The sequence below is a fragment of the Poecile atricapillus genome, chromosome 26 (genome assembly GCF_030490865.1).
Source record: "Poecile atricapillus isolate bPoeAtr1 chromosome 26, bPoeAtr1.hap1, whole genome shotgun sequence".
Classification (NCBI taxonomy): Eukaryota; Metazoa; Chordata; class Aves; order Passeriformes; family Paridae; genus Poecile; species Poecile atricapillus.
Genome location: NC_081274.1, coordinates 557673 through 584562, shown reverse-complemented (window position 1 = coordinate 584562; position 26890 = coordinate 557673). Strand labels below are relative to the sequence as shown.

The following is a 26890-nucleotide window of genomic DNA, read 5'->3' as shown; positions in this document are numbered from 1 at the left end:
GATTTTTATCTGATTTTTCCCTGATTTTTTCCTGATTTTTCCCAATTTTTTTCTGATTTTTTTGCCCCCCAAAAAATCCCAGAAATCCCCAAAAAACCCCCCCCAAAATCCCAAAAAAATCCCAAAAAATCTCAAAAAAACCTCCTAAAAAATCCTCCAAAAATTCCCAAAAAATCCCAAAAAATCCCAAAAAATCCCCCAAAAATGCTCAAAAATTCCCAAAACCCCCTAAAAAAATCCCCCCAAAAATCCAAAAAAAATCCCCAAAAAACCCCAAAAAACCCCCCCAAAATCCAAAAAAAATTCCAAAAAAAATCCCAAACCCCCCCTCAAAATTCCCAAAAAATCCAAAAAAAAATCCCCAAAAATGCTAAAAAAAATCCCCAAAAAATCCCCCCAAAATCCTCAAAAAATCCCAAAAAATCCCCAAAAAATCTTTTAAAAAATCCCTAAAAATCCCCCAAAAAATTTAAAAAAAAAAAAAACCTTCCAAATTCCCTGGAAAATCCCATTTTTCCCTGGAATTCCCGGCTCACCTTGGGCACGAAGAGCACCACGAGGGTGATGTAGGATGAGAAGACGACGGCGAGGGAAGCGAAGGCGAAGGCGGCGTCCTGCTGCGAGCTGAGGATCAGCGTCACCGGCGCCGTGATCAGGCACAACACCTGCAAAATCCGGAATGTTCCGGATCTTTCCGAGATGGGGGGAGGGTCGGGAATTTTTGGGGAATTTTTGGGGATTTTTTGGGAATTTTTGGGAATTTTTTAGGATTTTTTATGATTTTTTAAAGATTTTTTAGGGATTTTTTTAGGGATTTTTTGGGGGGATTTTTTGGGAATTTTTGGGGATTTTTGGGGGATTTTTTGGGGGATTTTTAAAAGATTTTTAAAAGATTATTTATGGATTTTTTGGGGAATTTTGGGGAATTTTTGGGGATTTTTTTAGGATTTTTTTTTATTTTTTCAAGATTTTTTTATGATTTTTTTTTTATTTTTTAGGGATTTTTTTGGGGCATTTTTGGGGATTTTTTCAAGATTTTTTCATGATTTTTTTAGGATTTTTTAGGGATTTTTTTGGGGAATTTTTTAGGATTTTTTGGGGATTTTTTGGGAATTTTGGGGGATTTTTTTAGGATTTTTTTTTTATTTTTTTAAGATTTTTCAGGATTTTTTAAAAGATTTTTTAGGGATTTTTTTGAGAATTTTTGGGCATTTTCAGGGATTTTTTTAGGATTTTTGGGGGATTTTTTTATGATTTTTTTAAGATTTTTTAGGGATTTTTTGGGGATTTTTTTGGATTTCTGGGGGAATTTTTTTTGGACTTTTTTGGGATTTTTTTACGATTTTTGGGGGAATTTTTTAAAGATTTTTTTATGATTTTTTAAAAATTTTTTACGGATTTTTTTGGGAATTTTTTAGGATTTTTTGGGGATTTTTGTGGGATTTTATTTGGACTTTTTTGGGATTTTTTTAGGATTTTTGGGGGATTTTTTGGGGTATTTTTAAGGATTTTTTAAGATTTTAATTTTGGGGGGAATTTTGGGGGATTTTTTGGAGATTTTTTTAGAATTTTTTCGGATTTTTTTTAATTTTTAGGGAATTTTTTAGGGAACTTTTTGGGAATTTTTTAGAATTTTTTATGATTCTTTTTAATTTTGGGGGGAAATTTTTGGAGGATATTTTAAAAATTTTTGGGGGTGAGGTTTTGACCATTTTTTTGAGGAATCTTTGGGATATTTTTGGGATCTTTTGGGAGATTTTTTTGGGAATTTTTGAAAATTTCCTTTATTATTCCTTAAGAAATTTTTCTGTCATTTTTGGACATTTTTCCCCAAATTTTTTAATGATTTTTTTATTATTTTTGGGGCAATTTTTCTCATTAATTTTAATTTTTTCCCCATTTTTTTTAAACATTTCGAGATTTTTCAGCACAATTTATTTACAAATTCTTGAACTTTTTTTTTTAACATTTCCAGGATTTTTTCCCCCAATTTTTTCCGGGATATTTTTAATTTTTACTGCAATTTCCCTCATTAATTTTAATTTTTTCCCCATTTTTTTTTAAACATTTGGCGATTTTTAGCCCAAATTTTTTGGTGGAATTTTGAAACAATTTTTTAAACATTTTTTAGGAATTTTTTCCCATTTTTTTTCTGGGAATTTTCCCCTGGAATTCCGGGATTTACCGCCACGTTGTAGATCGCCATTCCCACCGCCCGGTGGTCGTTGATTTTCTCCGTGGAAACGCTTTTGGTCTCGTAGGCCAAAAAAATTCCCAACAACAGCAACAACCCCTTGAATCCATAAAAAATCCCTGGAAAAAAAAAAATGGGAAAGAGGAAAAAAAAATGGGAAGAGGAAAAAAAAATTTGGAAAGCGAAAAAAAAATCGGGAAAGCGGAAAAAAAATCGGAATCCCGAAAATTTTTTAGGGTGGAGACAGAAAATTCCCAAAGGAATCGTCCTGGATTTGATCAGGATTCCACAAATTCCACCTGAAATTCCCAAATTCCAGCTGGATTCCACAAATTCCAGGTGAATTCCACAAATTCCGCCTGAAATTCCCAAATTTCCACCTGAAATTCCTCAAATCCTCTCAAAATCCCCCAAATTCACCCTAAAAATCCCCAATTTTCCCAATTTCCCCCAAATTCACCCTAAAAATCCCAAATTTTTCCCAAATTTGCCCTAAAAAACCCAAACTCACCTTAAAAATTCCAAATTTTCCTGAAATCCCAGAAAATCACCCCGAAAATCCCAAATTTTCCCGTATTTCTCCCAAATTCACCCTAAAAATCCCAAATTTCCCCCAAATTTGCCCTAAAAATCCCAAATTTTTCCCCAAATTCACCCTAAAAATCCCCAATTTTCCCAAATTTCTCCCAAATTTGCCCTTAAAATCCCAAATTTCCCCTGAAAATCCCAATTTTTCCCTAAATTAACCTTAAAAACTCCAAATTCACCTGAAATTTCCCCAAAATTCACCCTAAAAATCTCAAATTTTCTCCCAAATTTTCCCCAATTTTCCCCAAAATCCCAAATTTTCCCTAAAATTCCCAAATTTATCCCCAAAATCCCCAAATTTCCCTAAAAATACCAATTTTTTCCCTAAATTCACCCTAAAAATCCCAAATTTTCCCCAAAATTTTCCCCAATTTTCCCTAAAATCCCCAAATTTTCCCTAAAATTCCCAAATTTTTCCCCAAATTCCCGGAATTCCGCACCGAGCCAGGTGTTCATCTTGGCGGAGCCGAGACCTCCAAATTCACCTTAAAAATCCCGGATTTTACCCCAAATTCACCCTAAAAACCCCAAATTTTCCCCAAAATTTTCCCCAACTTTCCCTAAATTCCCAGATTTTTCCCAAAAATCCCAAATTTTTCCAAATTTCCCCAAAAAATCCCAATTTTTTCCCTAAATTCACTCTAAAAACCCCAAATTTTTCCCCAAATTTGCCCTAAAAATCCCAATTTTTCCCCTAAATTCACCCTAAAAACCCCAAATTTTCCCCCAAATTTTCTCCAATTTTCCCTGAAAATTCCCCAATTTTCCCTAAAATTCCCCAATTTTCCCTAAAATTCCCAAATTTTTCCCCAAATTCCTGGAATTCCGCACCGAGCCAGGTGTTCATCTTGGCGGAGCTGCAGTGCTCGAGCTGGGGCAGGATGGACACGTCCATGTCCGACTTGGGCTCCTCCTTGGTGAATTCCTGGGAAAAAAACAACCCGGAATCGAGCCTTGGGAAGGGATTTGGGGATTTTGGGGAATTTTTAGGGATTTTTGAGAATTTTTGGGAATTTTTAGGGATTTTTTGGGAATTTTTAGGGATTTTTTGGGAATTTTTAGGGATTTTTTTAGGAATTTTTGGGGATGTTTGTGAATTTTTAGGGATTTTTTGGGGTGGTTTGGGGAATTTTTAGGGATTTTTTGGGATTTTGGGGGGAGATTTGTGAATTTTTAGGGATTTTTTGGGAATTTTTAGGGATTTTTTGGGAATTTTTAGGGTTTTTTTGGGATTTTTTTGGGAGATTTGGGAATTTTGGGGGATTTTTTGGGGTGGTTTTGGGAATTTTTAGGGATTTTGGGGGTATTTGTGAATTTTGGGGGATTTTTGGGGAATTTTTTGGGATTTTTGGGATTTTTGGGGGGATTTTTTTTTAATTTTTAGGGATTTTTTGGGAATTTTGGGGGATTTTTATGAATTTTTAGGGATTTTTTGGGACTTTTTAGTGATTTTTGGGAGAAGTTTTGGGGGATTTTTAGGGATTTTTTTTAGGTAGTTTGGGATTTTTAGGGATTTTTGGGGCAAATTTTGGAGCTTTTAGGAATTTTTTAGGGGAAGTTTTGGGATTATTTATTCACATTTCGGTGAATTTTCAATCCTTTTCCCATAAATTTTCCCTGAATTTTGAACCATTTCAAAGCAAAACCCCCCCCAAAAAAACTCTCAATGAACCCCAAAACTCTCGGAAAATTTTCCGGAATTTTCCGGAATTCCCGGAATTTTCCGGAATTTTCCGGAATTCCCACCTCGATGGTTCGGTGCAGGGGATCCACGATTTGCCACACGCTCAACGTCACCACGTCCAATCCCACCAGACCCCCCACGGTGGCGTAGAGCTTCCAAGGTTCCAGGCTCTGGAATGACAGAATTCCCGCTCAACGGAAAATTCCAGGAGAATTCCCGGAAATTCCCGGAAATTCCCAGAAATTCCCAGGCATTGACAGCAAAAATTCCCCAAAATTCCCGGTCATTGACAGCGAAAATTCCCAGAAATTTCCAGAAATTCTCAGTCATTGACAGTGGAAATTCCTGGTTATCAATGGCGGAAATTCCCAGAAATTCCTGGAAATTCCCGGTCATTGATAGCAAAAATTCCCAGAAATTCCCAGAAATTCCTGGAAATTCTCAGTCATTAACAGCAAAAATTCCTGAAAATTCCTGGGAATTCCTGGTCAATGACAGCAGAAATTCCAGGAAATTCCCAGAAATTCCCAGTCATTGATAGCAAAAATTCCCGGAAATTCCTGGTCATTGACAGTGGGAATTCCCAGTCACCAGAAATTCCTGGAATTTCCCAGAAATTCCCAGTCATTGACAGCAGAAATTCCTGGAAATTCCCGGAAATTCCCAGAAATTCTCAGTCATTGACAGCAGAAATTCCCAGAAATTCCCGGTCATTGACACTGAAAATTCCTGGAAATTCCCTGAAAATTTTCTGTCATTGACAGCGGAAATTCCCAGGAATTCCCAGAAATTCCCGGTCATTGACAGCAAAAATTCCCAGAAATTCTCAGTCATTGACACCGAAAATTCCCGGTCACTGGTGGCAGAAATTCCCAGAAATTCCTGGTCACAGGAAATTCCCAGAGATTCCCAGAAATTCCCAGAAATTCCTGGTCATTGACAGTGGGAATTCCCGGTCACTGGAACGGAGGGGAGCACCTGGATTCTGAAAGAAAACCGGGATCCCAATGGAAAACCGGGATCCTGATGGAAAACTGGGATCCCGATGGAAAACTGGGATTCCAATGGAAAACCGGGATCCCGATGGAAAACTGGGATCCCAATGGAAAACTGGGATTCCAATGGAAAACCGGGATCCTAACACCCAAATCCCAGAAAATGACACCCAGATCCCAATGGAAAACCGGGATCCCGATGGAAAACCGGGATCCCAACACCCAAATCCCAAAAAAACCCATCCAGATCCCAACAAAAAACTGGGATCTTGATGGAAAACTGGGATTCCAATGGAAAACTGGGATCCCAACCACCCAAATCCCAACAAATCACATCCAGATCCTGAAAAAAAAACAGGATCCCAATGGAAAACCGGGATCCTGATGGAAAACCGGGATCCCAACCACTCAAATCCCAGAAAATCACATCCAGATCCCAATGGAAAATCTGGATCCCAACAGAAAACCGGGATCCCAACACCCAAATCCCAACAAATCACACCCAAATCCCGATGGAAAACTGGGATCCCAACACCCAAATCCCAACAAATCACCCCCAAATCCCAACAGAAAACCGGGATTTCGATGGAAAACCTGGATCCCAACAGAAATCCCGGATCCCAAACACCCAAATCCCAACAAATCACATCCAGATCCTGAAAAAAAACCCAGGATCCCAATGGAAAACCGGGATCCTGATGGAAAACTGGGATCCCAACACCCAAATCCCAAAAAAACCCATCCAGATCCCAATGGAAAACCGGGATTCCAATGGAAAACCTGGATCCCAACACCCAAATCCCAACAAATCACACCCAGATCCCAATGGAAAACCTGGAACCCGATGGAAAACCGGGATCCCAACGGAAAACCGGGATCCCGATGGAAAACTGGAATCCCAACATCCAAATCCCAGAAAATCACACCCAGATCCCAACGAAAAACTGGGATCTTGATGGAAAACTGGGATTCCAATGGAAAACCTGGATCCCAACACCCAAATCCCAGCAAATCACATCCAGATCCCAATGGAAAACCTGGAACCCGATGGAAAACCGGAATTCCAGTGGAAAACTGGGATCCCAACACCCAAATCCCAGAAAATCACACCCAAATCCCAACAGAAAACCGGGATTTCGATGGAAAACCTGGATCCCAATGAAAAACCGGGATCCTGATGGAAAACCAGGATCCCAACAGAAATCCCGGATCCCAAACACCCAAATCCCAACAAATCCCATCCAGATCCTGAAAAAAACCCCAGGATCCCAATGGAAAACCGGGATCCTGATGGAAAACTGGGATCCAAACACCCAAATCCCAACAAATCACATCCAGATCCCAATGGAAAACCTGGAACCTGATGGAAAACCGGGATTCCAGTGGAAAAGTGGGATCCCAACACCCAAATCCCAACAAATCACACCCAAATCCCAACAGAAAACCGGGATGCCGATGGAAAACCTGGATCCCAACGGAAAACTGGGATCCCAACACCCAAATCCCAACAAATCACCCCCAAATCCCGATGGAAAACCGGGATCCCAACACCCAAATCCCAGAAAATCAAACCCAAATCCCAACAGAAAACCGGGATTTCGACGGAAAACCGGGATCCCAATTCCCAGTGGGGAATTCCCGCCCTTTTCCCAAGGAAATTCCCGGGAATTCCTCACCTTCCTCTTGTCCTTCTTGTCGTCCTTCTTGGTGAACACGGTGTGCACCCACCAGATCTTGGTGAACATGCTGCCGTAGGCCAGGCTGAATCCCAATCCCAACAGCCACAACCGCGCCTGGAAAACACCGGAATTCTCGGAATTCCCACCGGGATCTTCCCCTTCCCGCAATTCCCGTTCCTGGGTTTTTTTCCTGCTTTTTTCTGGGTGGTTTTGGTGGAGTTTTTTGGTGGTGCCTCCGGGAATTTGGGGTCTGGTTTTGGGGTTTGGGTTGGTTTGGTTGAGTTTATTCCGACTGTTCCGACTGTTCCCGACCATTCCTGCTCTGTTTATTCCCATTCCTGGTTGGATTTCCGACTGTTCCCATCCCATTTACCCCATTTTCCCCCATTTTTCCCATTTTCCCCCATTCCAATCCAATTTTCCCCCATTTTTCTCCCATTTTCCCCATTTTCCCCCATTCCAATCCCATTTTTTCCCCATTTTTCCCCATTTTTCCCCATTTCCCCCCATTTTCCCCTGTTTTTCCCATTCCAATCCCATTTTCCCCATTTTTCCCCATTTTTCCCCATTTTCCCCATTTTTCCCCATTTTCCCCCATTCCAATCCCATTTTCCCCATTTTTCCCCATTTTCCCCCATTTTTTCCCATTTTCCCCTCATTTTTTCCCATTTTCCCCCATTTTCCCCATTTTCCCCCATTCCAATCCCATTTTCCCCATTTTTTCCCCATTTTCCCCCCTTTTCCCCTATTTTTCCCATTCCAATCCCATTTTTCCCAATTTTCCCCCTATTTTCCCCCCATTTTTCCCCATTTTCCCCATTCCCATCCCATTTTCCCCCATTTTTCCCAATTTCCCCCCATTTTCCCCCACTTTTCCCCTTTTTTCTCCATTTTCCCCCATTCCAATCCCATTTTCCCCATTTTTTCCCCATTTTTTCCCCATTTTCCCCCATTTTTTCCCCATTTTTTCCCAATTTTCCCCATTTTCCCCCATTCCAATCCCATTTTCCCCATTTTTTCCCCATTTCCCCCCATTTTCCCCCACTTTCCCCCTTTTTTCCCCATTTTCCCCCATTCCAATCCCATTTTCCCCATTTTTCCCCCATTTTCCCCCCTTTTCCCCTTTTTTCCCCATTTTTCCCCATTTTCCCCTATTTTTCCCATTCCAATCCCATTTTCCCCATTTTTTCCCCTTTTTTCCCCATTTTTTCCCCATTTTTTCCCCATTTTTTCCCAATTTTCCCCCTTTTCCCCCATTCCAATCCCATTTTCCTCATTTTTCCCCCATTTTTCCCCATTTTCCCCCATTCCCATCCCATTTTCCCCCATTTTTCCCCATTCCAATCTGATTTTTCCCAATTTTCCCCCCATTTTCCTCCATTTTTCCCCATTTTCCCCCATTCTAGTCCCATTTTTCCCCATTTTTCCCCAATTTTTCCCAGTTTTCCCATTCCCACCTGGCACACGAACGGGAACATTCCGGGTCCGATGTGATATCCGTCCAATCCCAACGGAAAAACGGCGGCGAGCGCCAGGGTGCATCCCACGGCCGTCATATTGTTCAGGTAGGGCTGGGAATTCTGGATATACCTGGAAAAAAAAATCCGGGAATGAGGAATTTCCCCTCCTCCCCAAGAAAAAACCGGGAAAATCCCGATGACGTCACCACTTGGGAAGGATTTTTCCCGTTTTTTCCAAGTTTTCCCAGATTTTTTTTCCGTTGTTTGTTGAAGTTCTTCTCAAATTTTCCCATTTTTTCCCAATTTTTCCTGATTTTTACCATTTTCCCTCCTTTTTTCCCTGTTTTTCCCGTTTTTCCCAGGTTTTCCCAGATTTTTCCTGTTTTTTACCATTTTCCCTCCTTTTTTTCCCTGTTTCTCCCATTTTTCCCAGGTAATCCCCATTTTTCCCTGTTTTTTATCATTTTCCCTCCTTTTTTTCCCCCTTTTTCCCAGATTTTCCCAATTTTTCCTGTTTTTTACCATTTTCCCTCCTCTTTATCCTGTTTTTCCCAGGTTTTTTCCCTTAAACACCCTAAAATTCAGATTTTTTTTCCCTTAAACCCCTAAAATTCAGGATTTTTTTCACTTAAACACCCAAAATTCAAGATTTTTTTCACTAAAACCCCTAAAAATCAGAATTTTTGTCATTTAAACCACCAAAAAATCAGGATTTTTTTCACTTAAACCCCTAAAAATCCGGGATTTTTTCCCTCCAAACCCACAAAATCCCCGGAATTTTTGGGAATTTGATGGGAATTTCTGGGAATTCTTGGGAATTCGGGAATTTTCCCACCTCACGTGCCCGTTGTAGATGTTGAAAGCCAAACAAACGACGGCCAGGACGATTCCCAACGACGCCAACACCGAGACGGAAATGAACAATTTTTGGGAAAGGAAGCGGAACGTTGTGATCACCTTGGTGTAATCGGCCGGAGGGGACCCCCCTGGGCACAAAAATTGGGACAAATCCCAAAAAAATTCAGGAATTTGGGAAAATCCGGGAGGATTTGCAGCATTTTTTTCCCATTTTTCCTCATTTTTTCCACATTTTCCCCATTTTTTCTTTGCTTTTCCTTCCCCCTCCCCCATTTTTCCCAGTTTTCCCCCATTTTCTCATATTTTTCCCAGTTTTTCCCAAGTTTTTCCTATTTTCCCATTTTTTTCCCATTTTCCCCCATTTTTCCCAGTTTTTTCCCAGTTTTCCCCAGTTTTCCCAGTTTTTCCCAAGTTTTTCCCATTTTTCCCATTTTTTCCCATTTTTTCCCAGTTTTTCCCAGTTTTCCACCGGTTTTTCCCAGTTTTTCCCATTTCCCCCCATTTTTCCCATTTTTTTCCCATTTTTCCTATTTTTTCCCAATTTTTCCCATTTTTTCCCATTTTTCCTGTTTTTCCCAGTTTTTCCCATTTTCCCATTGTTTTTCCCATTTTCCCATTTTTTTCCCCATTTTTCCCGTTGTTGTTTTTCCCATTGTTTTTCCTGCTTTTTTCCCATTGTTGTTTTCCCCGTTGTTGTTTTTCCCATTGTTTTTCCCATTTTCCCATTGTTGTTTTTCCCATTGTTTTTTCCCATTTTCCCCATTTTTCCCATTTTTCCCATTTTCCCGTTGTTGTTTTTCCCATTGTTTTTTCCCATTTTCCCGTTGTTTTTTCCCATTTTCCCGTTGTTTTTTCCCATTTTCCCATTGTTTTTTCCTGTTGTTTTTTCCCATTTTCCCCATTTTCCCATTGTTTTTTCCCATTTTCCCGTTGTTTTTTCCCATTTTCCCATTGTTTTTTTCCATTTTCCCGTTGTTTTTTCCCATTTTCCCGTTGTTTATTCCCATTTTCCCATTGTTGTTTTTCCCATTGTTGTTTTTCCCATTTTCCCGTTGTTGTTTTTCCATCTGTTTTTCCTGCTGTTTTTCCCGTTGTTGTTTTTCCCGTTGTTGTTTTTCCTGTTGTTGTTTTTCCCATTGTTGTTTTTTCCCATTTTTCCCATTTTCCCGTTGTTTTTTCCCATTTTCCCGTTGTTGTTTTTTCCCGTTGTTTTTTCCCATTTTCCCATTGTTGTTTTTTCCCGTTGTTTTTTCCCATTTTCCCATTGTTTTTTCCCATTTTCCCGCTGTTTTTTCCCATTTTTCCCACTGTTTTTTCCCATTTTCCCATTGTTTTTTCCCATTTTCCCGTTGTTTTTTCCCATTTTCCCGTTGTTTTTCCCCGTTGTTTTTTCCCATTTTCCCGTTGTTTTTTCCCATTTTCCCGTTGTTTTTTCCCATTTTCCTGTTGTTTTTTCCCATTTTCCTGTTGTTTTTCCCCGTTTTTCCCGCTGTTGTTTCTCCGCCTGTTCCTCACCGATCCATTTGTCGTTGTTGTACCAGGACAGGTTGTCCTTGGTGCTGTCGTAGTACCCGATCTTCTTGTACACCCCACCTGTGGCACAGGTGACAGGGGACAGGTGACACCGGGACAGGTGACACCAGGACAGGTGACACTGGGATGGGTGACAGGGGACAGGTGACACCGGCACAGGTGACAAGGGACAGGTGACACCTTGGGGACACTGGGATGGGTGACAGGGGACAGGTGACACCGGCACGGGTGACACCGGGACAGGTGACACCAGCACAGGTGACACTGGGACAGGTGACAAGGGACAGGTGACACCGGGACAGGTGACAAGGGACAGGTGACACCAGAACAGGTGACACCAGCACGGGTGACAGGGGACAGGTGACACCAGGACAGGTGACACCTTGGGGACACCAGGACAGGTGACACCAGGACAGGTGACAAGGGACAGGTGACACCTTGGGGACACCAGGACAGGTGACACCAGGACAGGTGACACCAGGACAGGTGACACCTTGGGGACAGGTGACACCGGGACAGGTGACAATGGACAGGTGACACCTTGAGGACACCAGACAGGTGACACCAGGACAGGTGACACCTTGGGGACACCAGGACAGGTGACACCGGGACAGGTGACACCAGGGGCTGGCACTGGTGGCACTTGAGGACATCCATGGGTGGTGGAGCCAGAGGGGGTTGGTGTCACCTGAAGGTCCCTGAATGTCACCCAAAGGTCCCTCAAGGTCACCCAAAGGTCCCTCAGTGTCACCCAAAGGTCCCTGAATGTCACCCAAAGGTCCCTGAAGGTCACTCAGTGTCACCCAAAGGTCCCTGAATGTCACCCAAAGGTCCCTAAAGGTCACTCAGTGTCACCCAAAGGTCCCTGAATGTCACCCAAAGGTCCCTGAAGGTCACTCAGTGTCACCCAAAGGTCCCTGAATGTCACCTTAAGGTCCCTGAAAGTCTCTCAGTGTCACCCAAAGGTCCCTGAAGGTCCCTCAGCATCACCTGAAGGTCCCTGAATGTCACTTGAAGGTCCCTCAAAGTCACCCAAAGGTCCCTGAAGGTCCCTCAAGGTCACCCAAAGGTCCCTCAGTGTCACCCAAAAGTCCCTCAAGGTCCCTCAGCATCACCCGAAGGTCCATGAATGTCACCTGAAGGTCCCTCAGCATCACCTGAAGGTCCCTCAGCATCACCCAAAGGTCCCTCAGTGTCACCCAAAGGTCTCTCAGTGTCACCCAAAGGTCCCTGAATGTCACCCAAAGGTCCCTGAAGGTCACTCAGTGTCACCCAAAGGTCCCTGAATGTCACCTTAAGGTCCCTGAAAGTCTCTCAGTGTCACCCAAAGGTCCCTGAAGGTCCCTCAGCGTCACCCGAAGGTCCCTGAATGTCACTTGAAGGTCCCTGAATGTCACCCAAAGGTCCTTGAAGGTCCCTCAAGGTCACCCAAAGGTCCCTCAGCATCACCCAACGTTGTCCCCCGGTGTCCCCTGGTGTCCCCCGGTATCCCCCGGTGTCCCCTCACCTTGGAGCTGCTCGATGAGGGTCCAGGCCATGCGGGAACCGCTGGCGTCGAACACCACGTGACCCTGGTGGGGACACGGGGACGGCGTTGGGGACACCCTCGGTGTCACCTCCACCCACAGCTGGTGTCACCTTTGATGTCCCCTCCACCCAAAAATGACTTTTGGGGCCACCCTTGAGGTCACCTCCACCCAAGGACAAATTCTGGTGACACTTTTGGTGTCACCTCCACCCTCAGCTGGATTCTGGTGACACTTTTGGTGTCACCTCCACCCACAGCTGGATTCTGGTGACACTTTTGATGTCACCTCCACCCACAGCTGGATTCTGGTGACACTTTTGGTGTCACCTCCACCCACAGCTGGATTCTGGTGACACTTTTGGTGTCACCTCCACCCTCAGCTGGATTCTGGTGACACTTTTGATGTCACCTCCACCCACAGCTGGATTCTGGTGACACTTTTGGTGTCACCTCCACCCTCAGCTGGATTCTGGTGACACCTTTGATGTCACCTCCACCCTCAGCTGGATTCTGGTGACACTTTTGGTGTCACCTCCACCCAAAGATGAATTTTGATGTCACCTTTGGTGTCACCTCCACCCACAGCTGGATTCTGGTGACACCTTTGATGTCACCTCCACCCTCAGCTGGATTCTGGTGACACTTTTTGTGTCACCTCCACCCACAGCTGGATTCTGGTGACACCTTTGATGTCACCTCCACCCACAGCTGGATTCTGGTGACACTTTTGACATCACCTCCACCCACAGCTGGATTCTGGTGACACTTTTGGTGTCACCTCCACCCACAGCTGGATTCTGGTGACACTTTTGACATCACCTCCACCCACAGCTGGATTCTGGTGACACTTTTGGTGTCACCTCCACCCACAGCTGGATTCTGGTGACACTTTTGGTGTCACCACCACCCACAGCTGGATTCTGGTGACACTTTTGATGTCACCTCCACCCTCAGCTGGATTCTGGTGACACTTTTGGTGTCACCTCCACCCACAGCTGGATTCTGGTGACACCTTTGATGTCACCTCCACCCACAGCTGGATTCTGGTGACACCTTTGGTGTCCCCTCCACCCACAGCTGGATTCTGGTGACAATGTCCACCCACCGAGACGCCCTCGAAGGCCGAGGAGTTGAGGGCCCGGTAGATCTCGTCCGTGATGTTTTTGTTGTTGTAGTTGAAGTCCTCCAACCTCAAACCCTTCTTGACCAACTCTTGGGACGTCTTGTTGAGGGCCAAGGCCAAGGCCCAGATGGCGTCGTAGGCCAGAGGAGCCTCCTGGAACCCCCCGGTCTCCTCCGGGTTCTTCCCCAGCCTCTTCTGGAGCTTCTCGATGAACTCTTGGGACGTCTGGTGGACAACACCCAACGGTCACCCAGTGGTTGGGTTGGAGAACACCCAAGGTTGACCCAAAGTTGGGTTGGAGACCACCCAAGGTTGACCTAAGGTTGACCCAAAGTTGGGTTGGAGAACACCCAAGGTTGACCCAAAGTGAGGTTGGAGAACACCCAACCAATGATTGGGTTGGAGACCACCCAAGGTTGACCCAAGGTTGACCCAAAGTTGGGTTGGAGACCACCCAAGGTTGGGTTGGAGACCACCCAAGGCTGGGTTGGAGAACACCCAAGGTTGGGTTGGAGACCACCCAAGGTTGGGTTGGAGAACACCCAAGGTTGGGTTGGAGAACACCCAAGGTTGACCCAAGGTTAGGTTGGAGAACGCCCAAGGTTGGGTTGGACACCACCCAAAGTTGGGTTGGAGACCACCCAAGGTTGGGTTGGAGAACACCCAAGGTTGGGTTGGAGACCACCCAAGGTTGACCCAAGGTTGACCCAAGGTTGGGTTGGAGACCACCCAAGGTTGGGTTGGAGACCACCCAAGGTTGACCCAAAATTGACCCAAAATTGACCCAAGGTTGGGTTGGAGACCACCCAAGGTTGACCCAACGCTTGTCTCAGCTGACCCCTCCCAGTTCTCCCAGTTCTCCCAGTCCTCCCAGTCCTCCCAGTGCTCCCAGTACCATGTTGGAGATGCTGCGGGTGTTCTCCGGGTTGAGCATGACGATCTCCGTGGTGACGTGGCCTTCAACAGCCTCGGCCATCTCGGCCTCGGTGCAGTTGATGGCCGGGTCCTTGATGCGGAACCAGTTGTCCGCGTACCAACCGATGAGGAACCAGACGTACTTCTTGCCGTAGAGCTTCTCCTTGTAGACCTGGAAGGGTGAGGAGATCCGAGATCCATCATGGGAATCCGTCTGTTGGTCTTCGTGGTTGGTCCATCGGTATTGATCCATCATCATCATCGTCGTCGTCATCCATGTTCATCCATGATCCATCTATTCCCACCACTGATTCATCGTCATCATCATCTCCATCCATCTCCATCCATCTCCATCCATGATCGATCAATTCCCACCACTAATCCATCATCATCATCGATCCATCATCTTCATCATCTCCATCATCATCCATCTCCATCCATCCATGATCCATCAATTCCCACCATTGATCCATCATCATCATCGTCATCGTCATCATCATCATCATCATCATCATCGTCATCATCATCATCATCACCACCACCATTCATCTCCATCCATGATCCATCAATTCCCACCATTGATCCATCATCATCATCATCGTCATCATCATCATCGTCATCATCATCCATCTCCATTCATGATCCATCAAATCCTACCACTGATCTTCATCGTTGGTCCGTCAGCATTGATCCATCATCATCATCGTTGTTGTCATCATCATCATCCATCTCCATCCATGATCCATCAATTTCCATGATCAATCCATCATCATCATCGATCCATCATCTTCATCATCTCCATCATCATCCATCTCCATCCATCCATGATCCATCAGCATTGATCCATCATCATCATCATCCACAACCCATGATCCATCAATTCCCACCACTGATCCATCATCATCATCTCCATCCATCCATCCATGATCCATCAATTCCCACCATCGATCCATCACCATCAGCATCGTCACCATCACCATCATCATCATCATCATCATCATCATCTCCATCCGTCCATGATCCATCAGTTCCCACCATCGATCCATCACCATCATCTCCATCCATGTCCATCCATGATCCATCAATTCCTACCACTGATCCATCATCATCATCATCTCCATCCGTGTCCATCCGTGATCCATCAGTTCCCACCACTGATCCATCATTGATCCATCAATTCCCACCATTGATCCACCATTGATCCATCACCATCATCATCATCATCATCATCATCATCATCATCATCATCATCATCATCGCCATCATCACCATCATCATCATCACCATCATCACCATCATCTCCATCCATCCGTGATCCATCACTTCCCACCGTTCCCACCTCACAGAAGACCTTCCTCGCCTCGGTCTCGTAGAAGAGCCCCACGATGATGCGAGCGTCCTGGCGCTGCGGGATTGGACGGCTCGTTAAGCCACGCCCACCTCATTTGCATAATTACACGTCCATCTCCCACCGCTTTGGGCGTTCCTGGTTGACCACGATGGAGTTTTGGGGGTCCACCATGGTTGGGGAGGGGTTTGAGGGTGGGGTGGGACCTTGGGTGGTCCCATGGGTGGGGTTGGATCTCAGGGTGGTCCCATGGGTGGGGTTGGACCTCAGGGTTGGACCTCAGGGTGGTCCTGAAGGTGGGGTTGGAGCTCAAGGTGGTCCCATGGGTGGGGTTGGACCTCAGGGTTGGACCTCAGGGTGGTCCTGAAGGTGGGGTTGGAGCTCAAGGTGGTCCCATGGGTGGGGTTGGACCTCAAGGTGGTCCCATGGGTGGGGTTGGACCTCAGGGTGGTTCTGAAGGTGGGGTTGGACCTCAGGGTGGTCACATGGGTGGGGTTGGACCTCAGGGTGGTCCCATGGGTGGGGTTGGAGCTCAGGGTGGTCCCATGGGTGGGGTTGGACCTCAGGGTGGTCTCAAGGGTGGGGTTGGACCTCAGGGTGGTCCCATGGGTGGGGTTGGACCTCAGGGTGGTCCCATGGGTGGGGTTGGACCTCAGGGTGGTTCTGAAGGTGGGGTTGGACCTCAGGATGGTCACATGGGTGGGGTTGGACCTCAGGGTGGTCCTGAAGGTGGGGTTGGACCTCAGGGTGGTCCCAAGGGTGGGGTTGGACCTTGGGGTGGTTCTGAAGGTGGGGTTGGACCTCAGGGTGGTCCTGAAGGTGGGGCTGGACCTCAGGGTTGGACCTCAGGGTGGTCCCATGGGTGGGGTTGGACCTCAGGGTGGTCCCAATGGTGGGGTTGGACCTTGGGGTGGTCCCATAGGTGGGGTTGGACCTCAGGGTGGTCCCAAGGGTGGGGTTGGACCTTGGGGTGGTCCTGAAGGTGGGGTTGGACCTCAAGGTGGTCCCATGGGTAGGGTTGGACCTCAAGGTGGTCCTGAAGGTGGGGTTGGACCTCAGGGTGGTCCTGAAGGTGGGGTTGGAGCTCAGGGTGGTCCTGAAGGTGGGGTTGGAGCTCAGGGTGGTCCCATGGGTGGGGTTGGATCTCAGGGGGGTCCTGAAGGTGGGGTTGGACCTCAAGGTGGTCCTGAAGGTGGGGTTGGACCTCAGGGTGGTCCTGAAGGTGGGGTTGGACCTCAGGGTGGTCCCATGGGTGGGGTTGGAGCTCAGGGTGGTCCCATGGGTGGGGTTGGAGCTCAGGGTGGTCCCATGGGTGGGGTTGGAGCTCAGGGTGGTCCCATGGGTGGGGTTGGACCTCAGGGTGGTCCCATGGGTGGGGTTGGACCTCAGGGTGGTCCTGAAGGTGGTGTTGGACCTCAGGGTGGTCCCATGGGTGGGGTTGGACCTCAGGGTTGGACCTCAGGGTGGTCCCAAGGGTGAGGTTGGACCTCAGGGGGGTCTTGAAGGTGGGGTTGGACCTCAGGGTGGTCCCATGGGTGGGGTTGGACCTCAGGGTGGTCCCATGGGTGGGGTTGGACCTCAGGGGGGTCTTGAAGGTGGGGTTGGACCTCAGGGTGGTCCTGAAGGTGGGGTTGGACCTCAGGGGGGTCCCATGGGTGGGGTTGGACCTCAAGGTGGTCCTGAAGGTGGGGTTGGACCTCAGAGTTGGACCTCAGGGTGGTCCCATGGGTGGGGTTGGACCTCAGGGTGGTCCTGAAGGTGGGGCTGGATCTCAAGGTGGTCCCATGGGTGGGGTTGGACCTCAGGGTGGTCCTGAAGGTGGGGCTGGACCTCAGGGTGGTCCCATGGGTGGGGTTGGAGCTCAGGGTGGTCCCATGGGTGGGGTTGGACCTCAGGGTGGTCCCATGGGTGGGGTTGGACCTCAGGGTGGTCCCATGGGTGGGGTTGGACCTCAGGGGGGTCCTGAAGGTGGGGTTGGACCTCAAGGTGGTCCTGAAGGTGGGGTTGGACCTCAGGGTTGGACCTCAGGGTGGTCCCATGGGTGGGGTTGGAGCTCAGGGTGGGGGTTGAGGTCTCACCTTGAGGTTCCGGACGGGCGCGGCCGGGTCGGAGAAGAAGCTCTGGCGGAAGGTGATCTCCAAGCCGGCCTCCTTCACCCGCTGGTCGAGGTCATCCAGGGTCTGGTGAGGACCAAAAATGGGGTTGGAGACACCAAAAATGGGGTTGGAGACACCAAAAATGGGTTTGAGGAGACCAAAAATGGGGTTGGAGACACCAAAAATGGGTTTGGAGACACCAAAAATGGGGTTGGAGACACCAAAAATGGGGTTGGAGACACCAAAAATGGGGTTTGGAGACACCAAAAATGGGTTTGGAGACGACCAAAAATGGGTTTGGAGACACCAAAAATGGGGTTGGAGACACCAAAGTTGGGTTTGGAGACACCAAAAATGGGGTTGGAGACACCAAAAATGGGTTTGAGGAGACCAAAACTGGGTTTGGAGACACCAAAAATGGGTTTGAGGAGACCAAAAATGGGGTTGGAGACACCAAAGTTGCGTTTGGAGACACCAAAGATGGGGTTGAGGAGACCAAAAATGGGTTTGGAGACACCAAAAATGGAGTTGGAGACACCAAAAATGGGTTTGGAGACACCAAAACTGGGTTTGGAGACACCAAAAATGGGGTTGGAGACACCAAAAATGGGTTTGGAGACACCAAAAATGGGGTTGGAGACACCAAAGATGGAGTTTGGAGACACCAAAGTTGGGTTTGGAGACACCAAAAATGGGTTTGGAGACACCAAAAATGGAGTTGGAGACACCAAAAATGGGGTTTGGAGACACCAAAAATGGGTTTGGAGACACCAAAAATGGGTTGAGGAGACAAAAAATGGGTTTGGAGACACCAAAAATTTTTTTGGGAATTCTGATGGAATTTTTGGAGAATTCCAATGGAATTTTTGGTGGAATTCTGATGGAATTTTTTTGGGCAATTCCGACACAATTTTTTTCCAGAATTCCAACAGAATTTTTTTACGGAATTCCAACATAATTTTGGGAATTCCAACGGAATTTTTTCCCAGAATTCCACCAGAATTTTTTTGGGAATTCCAACAGAATTTTTTGAGCAATTCCAATGGAATTTTTTTGGGAATTCTGATGGAATTTTTGGGGGTAATTCCAACAGAATTTTTTTGGAATTTCAACGGAATTTTTTGGGAATTCCAATGGAATTTTTGGGGAATTTTTCTGATGGAATTCTTGTGGAATTCCAATGGGATTTTTTTAGGGAATTCCAATGGGATTTTTCAAAGAATTCCAACAGAATTTTTGGTGGAATTCCGATGGAATTCTTCAGGGAATTCCAGTGGGATTTTTCAAGGAATTACAACAGATTTTTTTGGGGAATTCCGATGGAATTTTTTGGGCAATTCCGACACAATTTTTTGTGGAATTCTGATGGAATTTTCGGAGAATTCCGATGGAATTTTTTGGGGAATTCCAACACAATTTTGGGAATTCAGACGGAATTTTTTCCCAAAATTCCACCAGAATTTTCCATGGAATTCCAACACAATTTTTTGGGAATTCCGATGGAATTTCTTCCCAGAATTCCACCACAATTTTTTTTTTGCACAATTCCAACACAATTTTGGAGAATTCCACCAAAACTTTTGGGGGAATTCCACCAGAATTTTTTGGGAATTCCACCAGAATTTTTCCCAGAATTCCACCAGAATTTTTCACAGAATTCCAATGGAATTTTTCCCAGAATTCCACCAGAATTTTTCCCAGAATTCCACCGGAATTTTTCACACAATTCCAACGGAATTTTTTCCCAGAATTCCACCAGAATTTTTCCCAGAATTCCACCAGAATTTTTCCCAGAATTCTGCCAGAATTTTTCCCAGAATTCCACCGGAATTTTTCCCAGAATTCCACCAGAATTTTTTTGGCAATTCCAACGGAATTTTTTCCCAAAATTCCACCAGAATTTTCCATGGAATTCCAACACCATTTTTTGGGAATTCCGATGGAATTTCTTCCCAGAATTCCACCAGAGGTTTTTTTTTTTTGCACAATTCCAACACAATTTTGGAGAATTCCACCAAAACTTTCGGGGGAATTCCACCAGAATTTTTCCGGGAATTCCACCGGAATTTTTCGCACAATTCCGAGGGGAATTTTTTTCCCGGAATTCCATCGGAATTTGGGGAATTTTTTCCCGGGAATTCCTACCGAGGTGAAGACCTCCGTGGTCTGCTGGATGGTGGCGATCTTGGTCCAGCCCCACTTCTTGAAGAGCTGAACTCGCGTCGGGTTGTGGAGCGTGGCCGACGGATGAGTCCGGAAAAACGTCGGGAATCGCTGGCGGTTGGAAAGGGCCGGGGAGCTGGAGCCGTAGGAAAGCTGGGAATTCCCGGAAAATGGGATCGGTCAAGGGCTTCTGGAAGGTTCTTGGGGGGGAATCGGGGGGATTTTGGGGATTTGGGAATTGTGGGGGTGGGAATTGTTGGGATTTGGGGGTTTGGGGATGGGAAATGAGGGAATTTTGGGGATTTTGGGGGTTTGGGAATTGTGGGGGTGGGAATTGTTGGGATTTGGGGGGTTTGGGGATGGGAATTGTGGGAATTTGGGGGTTTGGGGATGGGAATTGTGGAAATTTGGGAATGGGAATTGTGGGAATTGTTGGAATTTGGGGATTTGGGGATTTGGGAATGGAAATGAGGGAATTGTTGGGATTTGGGGGTTTGGGAATGGGAATTGTGGGAATTCTGGGGATTTGGGAATGGGAATTGTGGGAATTGTTGGAATTGTGGGGATTTGGGAATGGGAATTGTGGGAATTGTGGGGATTTGGGAATGGAAATGAGGGAATTGTTGGGATTTGGGGGTTTGGGAATTGTGGGGGTGGGAATTGTTGAGATTTGGGGGGTTCGGGGATGGGAATTGTGGGAATTGTTGGGATTTGGGAATGGGAATTATGGGAATTGTTGGAATTGTGGGAATTGGGGGGATTTGGGAATGGGAAATGAGGGAATTGTTGGGATTTGGGGGTTTTGGGGATGGGAATTGTGGGAATTTTGGGAATTTGGGAATTTTGGGAATGGGAATTGTGGCAATTTGGGAATGAGAATTGGGGGAATTTTGTGGGGATTTGGGGGTTTGGGAATGGGAATTTTGGGGATTGGCGATGGGAATTTTGGGGGTTTGGAAATGGGGGTTTGGGGATGGGAATTGTGGGAATTGTGGGGATTTGGGAATGGGAATTGTTGGGATTTGTGGGGATTTGGGGGTTTGGGAATTGTGGGGGTGGGAATTGTTGGAATTCGGGGGTTTGGGGATGGGAATTGTGGAAATTGTGGGGATTTGGGAATGGGAATTATGGGAATTGTTGGAATTGTGGGAATTGTGGGGATTTGGGAATGGGAATGGGAAATGAGGGAATTTTGGGGATGGGGATTGTGGGAATTATGGGAATTGTGGGAATTTGGGAATGGGGATGGGGATTGTGGGAATTTTGGGAATGGGAATTCTGGGAATTGTGGGAATTGTGGGAATTGTGGGAATTGTGGGGATGGGGGTGACGGGAACAACCTGGGAGTGACGGGAATGGCCTCGGAGTGCTGGGAATGGTCTGGGAGTGGCAGGAAAAATCTGGGAATGGTCTGGGAGCGATGGGAACAACCGGGAAAAACGACCTGGGAGTGACAGGAAAAATCTGGGAACAGCTGGGAAAAACTGGGAATAACAGGATGAGAGGGACAGGAATGATGGGAAAAAATTTGGGAGTGGAAACCTGGGAGAGATTCCAGAAAAATTCCCAAAAAATCCCCAAAATTCCACCCTGAAAATTAAAAAAAAACTCCCCAAAATAATTTTTAAAAAAAATTTAAACCCCCCCCAAAAATTAAGAGAAAAACCCCCAAAATTTTCCAAAAAAATCCTCAAAATTCCTAAAAATTCCTCCCCAAAAATTCCCCCAAAAAAGCACCAAAATATTAAAAAAATGTAATAAAAAAATCCCCCCAAAATCAAGAAAATTTAAAAATAAATCCACCCCCAAATTCCCAAAATATTCCAAAATATTTTTTTTAAAAATTAAAAAATGCTCTCAAAATTAAGGAAATTGCCCCAAAAATCCTCCCAAAACTTCACCCAAAAATCACCCAAAATTTCCCCAAAACTTCACCAAAAAAATCAAGAAAATTCCTCAAAAAAATCCCCCCCAAAATCCCAAATAAACCTAAAAAAAATTCCCCAAAAATCCAGAAAATTCCTCAAAAAAATCCCCAAAAAACCCCCAAAAATCACAAAAAAAATCCCAAAAAAATCCCTGAAAAAACCCCAAAATTTAAAAAAAAAATCTTTAAAAAAATCCCCAAAAATCCAGAAAATTCCTCAAAAAAATCCCAAAAAACCCCTAAAAAAATCCCCCCAAAATCCAGAAAATTCCTGAAAAAAACCCCAAAATATAAACCCCCCCCCCAAAAAATCCCCAATAACCAAAAAAACCCTAAAAAAATCCCCCAAAACTCAAGAAAAATTCATCAAAAAAAATCCCAAAATATCCAAAAAATTCTGCAAAAAAATCCCCAAAAAATCCCCAAAAACCCTAAAAAAATCCCCCCAAAATCCAGAAAATCCCTGAAAAAACCCCAAAAAAACCCTAAAAAAAACCCCTAAAAAATCCCCAAAAATCCCCTAAAAAATCCCCCAAAAATCCCAAAAAATCCCAAAAAAAACCCAAAAAAAATCCCCAAAAAATTTTTTTAAAAATCCTAAAAAATTCCCAAAAAATTCCCAGATTAATTCCCTTAAAAAATTCCCGGGAATTCCTCACCACGATGAGGTTCCACATCCGCGCGGCCTCGGCCACCAGGGTGGAGACGCTGCTGCAGCCGGGCATGAGGATGATCTTGATGGGGTCGTTGTAGAGGAGCTCGTAGAGATACTTGGTGGCCTGGCCAGGGTCACACTGAGGGGACAAAATCCCAGTTTAACCAGTAAAACTTCCCAGGAATTCCCAGTTTCGGCCCAAAAAACCCCAAATTTGCCTTAAAAATGGCACCAAAATGGCGCCAAAGAAACCAAAACGGCGCCATGGAAACCAAAATGGCGCCAGGCCTGGTTGAGGTCACACTGGGGGGACAAAATCCCAGTTTAACCAGTAAAACTTCCCATTAATTCCCAGTTTCAGCCAAAAAAACCCCAAATTTGCCTCAAAAACGGCGCCAAAATGGCGCCAAAGAAACCAAAATGGCGCCACGGAAACCAAAATGGCGCCACGGAAACCAAAATGGCGCCAGGCCTGGTTGAGGTCACACTGGGGGGACAAAATCCCAGTTTAACCAGTAAAACCTCCCAGGAATTCCCAGTTTCAGCCCAAAAAACCCCAAATTCGCCTCAAAAATGGCGCCAAAATGGCGCCACAGAAACCAAAATGGCGCCAGGCCTGGTTGAGGTCACACTGAGGGGACAAAATCCCAGTTTAACCAGTAAAACCTCCCAGGAATTCCCAGTTTCGGCCCAAAAAACCCCAAATTTGCCTCAAAAATGGCACCAAAGCAACCCCAAAAAAATGCCCCAAAAATATCCCAAAATGGCCCCAAAAAAAACCCCAAAAAAATCCAAAAATGGTCCCAAAAAGACCCCAAAAAATCCCAAAATGGCCCCAAAAAAATGCCAAAAAATCCCAAAATGGCCAAAAAAAATTGCCAAAAAAAAAATCCCAAAATGGCCCCAAAAAAATCCCAAAATGGCCCCCAAAAAAACCCCCAAAAAATCCCAAAATTGCCCCAAAAAAATCCCAAAATGGCCCCAAAAGAAACCCCAAAAAAATCCCAAAATTGCCCCAAAAAATCCCAAAATGGTCCAAAAAAATCCCAAAATGACAAAAAAAATCCTAAAAATGCCCCCCCCAAAACAACCCCAAAATGGCCCAAAAAAAGGTCCCAAAATTGCCCCAAAATGGCCCCAAAAAAACCCAAAAATGGCCCAAAAAAGATTCCAAAATGGCCAAAAAAATCCCCAAAATTGCCCTAAAAAAGGCCCCAAAATTGTCCCAAAAATGGCCCCAAAATATCCCAAAATTGCCCCAAAAAAACCTCAAAATGGCCCCAAAAAAATCCCCAAAAAACCCCAAAATGCCCCCAAAAAAGGCCCCAAAATATCCCAAAATTGCCCCAAAAAAGGCCCCAAAATTGCCCCAAAATATCCCAAAATATCCCAAAATTACCCCAAAATTCCAGGGATTTGGGGGGTAAATTCCAGGTTTTTTTGGGGGAGGAAAATTCAATTTTTAGGGAGAAAAAATTGAATTTTTTGGGAAAATCTGGGATGAGCCAAAAAGGGGAATTTGAGGAGGAAAATTCCAATTTTTGGGGGGGGGAAATCCCATTTTTTGGGGGGAAAATCCCGGATTTTGGGAAAAAATCCTGGTTTTTTGGGGAAAATCCTTATTTTTTTGGGGAAAAATCCAGGTTTTGGTGAAAAAAACCCCAATTTTTTAGGTAGAAATCCAGATTTTTTGGGGAAAATCTGAATTTTTGGGGGGGGGGGGTAAAATTCAGCTTTTTGAGGGTTAAAAAAAATCCCGATTTTTTTTAACGGAAAATCCAGGTTTTCACCCCAAAAATCCCGATTTTATAAAAACATTAATTATTAAAAAAAAATCAATTTATTTCAATTTAAACTCCTTTATTTTTCCATGGAAAATCCCCATTTTTTTTCCCTTAAAATCCTCATTTCTCCCCTATAAAAAACCACATTTTTCATCCAAAAAAACCCATTTTTCCCTCAAAAAAATCCCGATTTTCCCAATTTTTTTTATTCCACACCCCCAAAAAATTCCCTAAAAAATAACAGAACCCCTCCCCCACTTTTCCCATTTTTTTTTCCCCGTTCCAAAGGGGGATCCATGAATTATTCAGGGCACGGAAGGGTCCGGAAAAAGGAGCCGGAGCCGTTGCCGTGGCAACTCCCATGGAAGCATCGGCGTTGCCGTGGTAACCGAGGATGGAATTTTCGGGGGGTTCCTGAGGGGGATTTGGGAAGGCCAAAAAATCCGGGATGGACGGAAAAAATTCCGGGAAAAATCCTGAGGGATGAGGGGGGAAAATTGGGATTTTTTGGGGGTTTTTAGGGGAGAAAATTGGGATTTTTTTGGGGTTTTTAGGGGAGAAAATTGGGATTTTTTTGGGGTTTTTAGGGGAGAAAATTGGGGGTTTTTTGAGGGAAAATTGGGATTTTTTTGGGGGTTTTTAAGTGGGAAAATTGGGATTTTTTTAAGGGAAAATTGGGATTTTTTTAAAGGCAAAATTGGGGTTTTTTAAAGGGAAAATTGGGATTTTTTAGGGTTTTTAGGGGGGAAAATTGGGATTTTTTGGGGGGTTTTTAGGTGGGAAAATTCAGGGTTTTTTGAGGGAAAATTGGGATTTTTTGGGGGGTTTTTAAGTGGGAAAATTGGGATTTTTTTAAGGGAAAATTGGGATTTTTTTAAAGGGAAAATTGGGGTTTTTTAAAGGGAAAATTGGGATTTTTGGGGGGGTTTTTAGGTAGGAAAATTGGGTTTTTTTGGGGGGGTTTTTAGGTAGGAAAATTGGGGTTTTTGGGGGGGTTTAGGTGGGAAAATTGGGATTTTTTAAAGGGAAAGTTGGGTTTTTTTGGAGGGAAAATTGGGATTTTTAGGGGGGTTTTAGGTGGGAAAATTGGGATTTTTTTGAGTGAAAATTGAGATTTTTGGGGGGTTTTAGGTGGGAAAATCGGGATTTTTGGTTTTTTTTTTTTTTTGAGGGAAAATTTGGATTTTTGGGGGATTTTTTTGAGGGAAAATTGGGATTTTTGGGGGGTTTTTAAGTGGGAAAATTGGGATTTTTTTGAGGTTGAAAATTGGGATTTTTGGGGGTATTTTGGCCTGAAATTTGGGAATCCCAGAGGTTGAAAAGGACGGAAAAAAAAGAGAAGCCCAGGATGGACACCGGGAATTTTTTGGGAATTTTGGGGCTCCCCCACTTTCACCTTGAGGTGCCCCCCACCCTCCCCAAAATTCCCAAAAATTCCCAGGGAAAAAAAAAAAAAAAATTCCATAAAAAAACTCCCAAATCCCTCCAGAATTCCCAAATTCCTCCCAAAATTCCCAAATCCTCCCAAAATTCCCAAATCTTCCCAAAATTCCTGACCCCCCCACCGAGGGCTGAGTCAGAGCCCCCCCAAATTTTCTGATCCCCCCTGGAATTCCAGGGATCCCCAATCCCAAATTCCGACCCCAAATTCCTGCCCCAATCCCAAATTCCTGACCCAAATTCCAGCTCCAAATTCCGGCTCCAAATTCCTGCCCCAAATTCCTGCCCCAATCCCAAATTCCAGCTTCAAATTCCTGACCCAATCCCAAATTCCTGATCCAATCCCAAATTCCTGGCCCCAAATTCCGGCTCCAAATTCCGACCCCAATCCCAAATTCCGGCCCCAAATTCCTGACCCAATCCCAAATTCCAGCTTCAAATTCCGGCCCCAAATTCCGACCCCATCCCAAATTCCTGACCCAAATTCCTGACCCAAATTCCGACCCCATCCCAAATTCCGGCCCCAAATTCCAGCCCTAAATCCCACCCTAATTCCGTCCCAGTGACCCCAATCCCATCCCAGTGATCCCAGTCCTGTCCCAGTGACCCCAATCCTGTCCCAGTGACCCCAAATCCTGTCCGTGACCCCAATCCCATCCCAGTGACCCCAAACTGATCCCAGTGATCCCAGTCCTGTCCCAGTGACCCCAAACTGATCCCAGTGACCCCAAATTGATCCCAATCCTGTCCCAGTGACCCCAATCCCATCCCAGTGACCCCAAATTGATCCCAGTCCCGTCCCAGTGACCCCAAATTGATCCCAGTCCCGTCCCAGTGACCCCAAATTGATCCCAGTCCCATCCCAGTGACCCCAAATTGATCCCAGTCCCGTCCCAGTGACCCCAATCCCGTCCCAGTGA

The 26890-nt window shown here is 45.3% G+C and overlaps 1 protein-coding gene across 3 annotated transcripts in view; it reads right to left on the bottom strand.

Annotated features, from left to right (window-relative positions):
* Positions 1-26890, bottom strand: part of GABBR1 (gamma-aminobutyric acid type B receptor subunit 1) — a 47491-nt gene that overhangs the window by 5567 nt on the left and 15034 nt on the right. For all 3 annotated transcript variants that reach the window (XM_058857402.1, XM_058857401.1, XM_058857399.1), the window contains 15 exons: positions 22751-22885; positions 20147-20317; positions 17984-18085; positions 15897-15962; positions 14538-14729; positions 13625-13867; positions 12499-12562; positions 10974-11051; positions 9436-9586; positions 8598-8730; positions 7138-7254; positions 4529-4636; positions 3614-3707; positions 2186-2313; positions 537-665 (listed from right to left, as the gene is read on the bottom strand). In XM_058857402.1, coding sequence (XP_058713385.1) covers positions 537-665; positions 2186-2313; positions 3614-3707; positions 4529-4636; positions 7138-7254; positions 8598-8730; positions 9436-9586; positions 10974-11051; positions 12499-12562; positions 13625-13867; positions 14538-14729; positions 15897-15962; positions 17984-18085; positions 20147-20317; positions 22751-22885 — 1911 coding nt within the window. The remainder of the gene's footprint in view (positions 1-536; positions 666-2185; positions 2314-3613; positions 3708-4528; positions 4637-7137; positions 7255-8597; positions 8731-9435; positions 9587-10973; positions 11052-12498; positions 12563-13624; positions 13868-14537; positions 14730-15896; positions 15963-17983; positions 18086-20146; positions 20318-22750; positions 22886-26890) is intronic.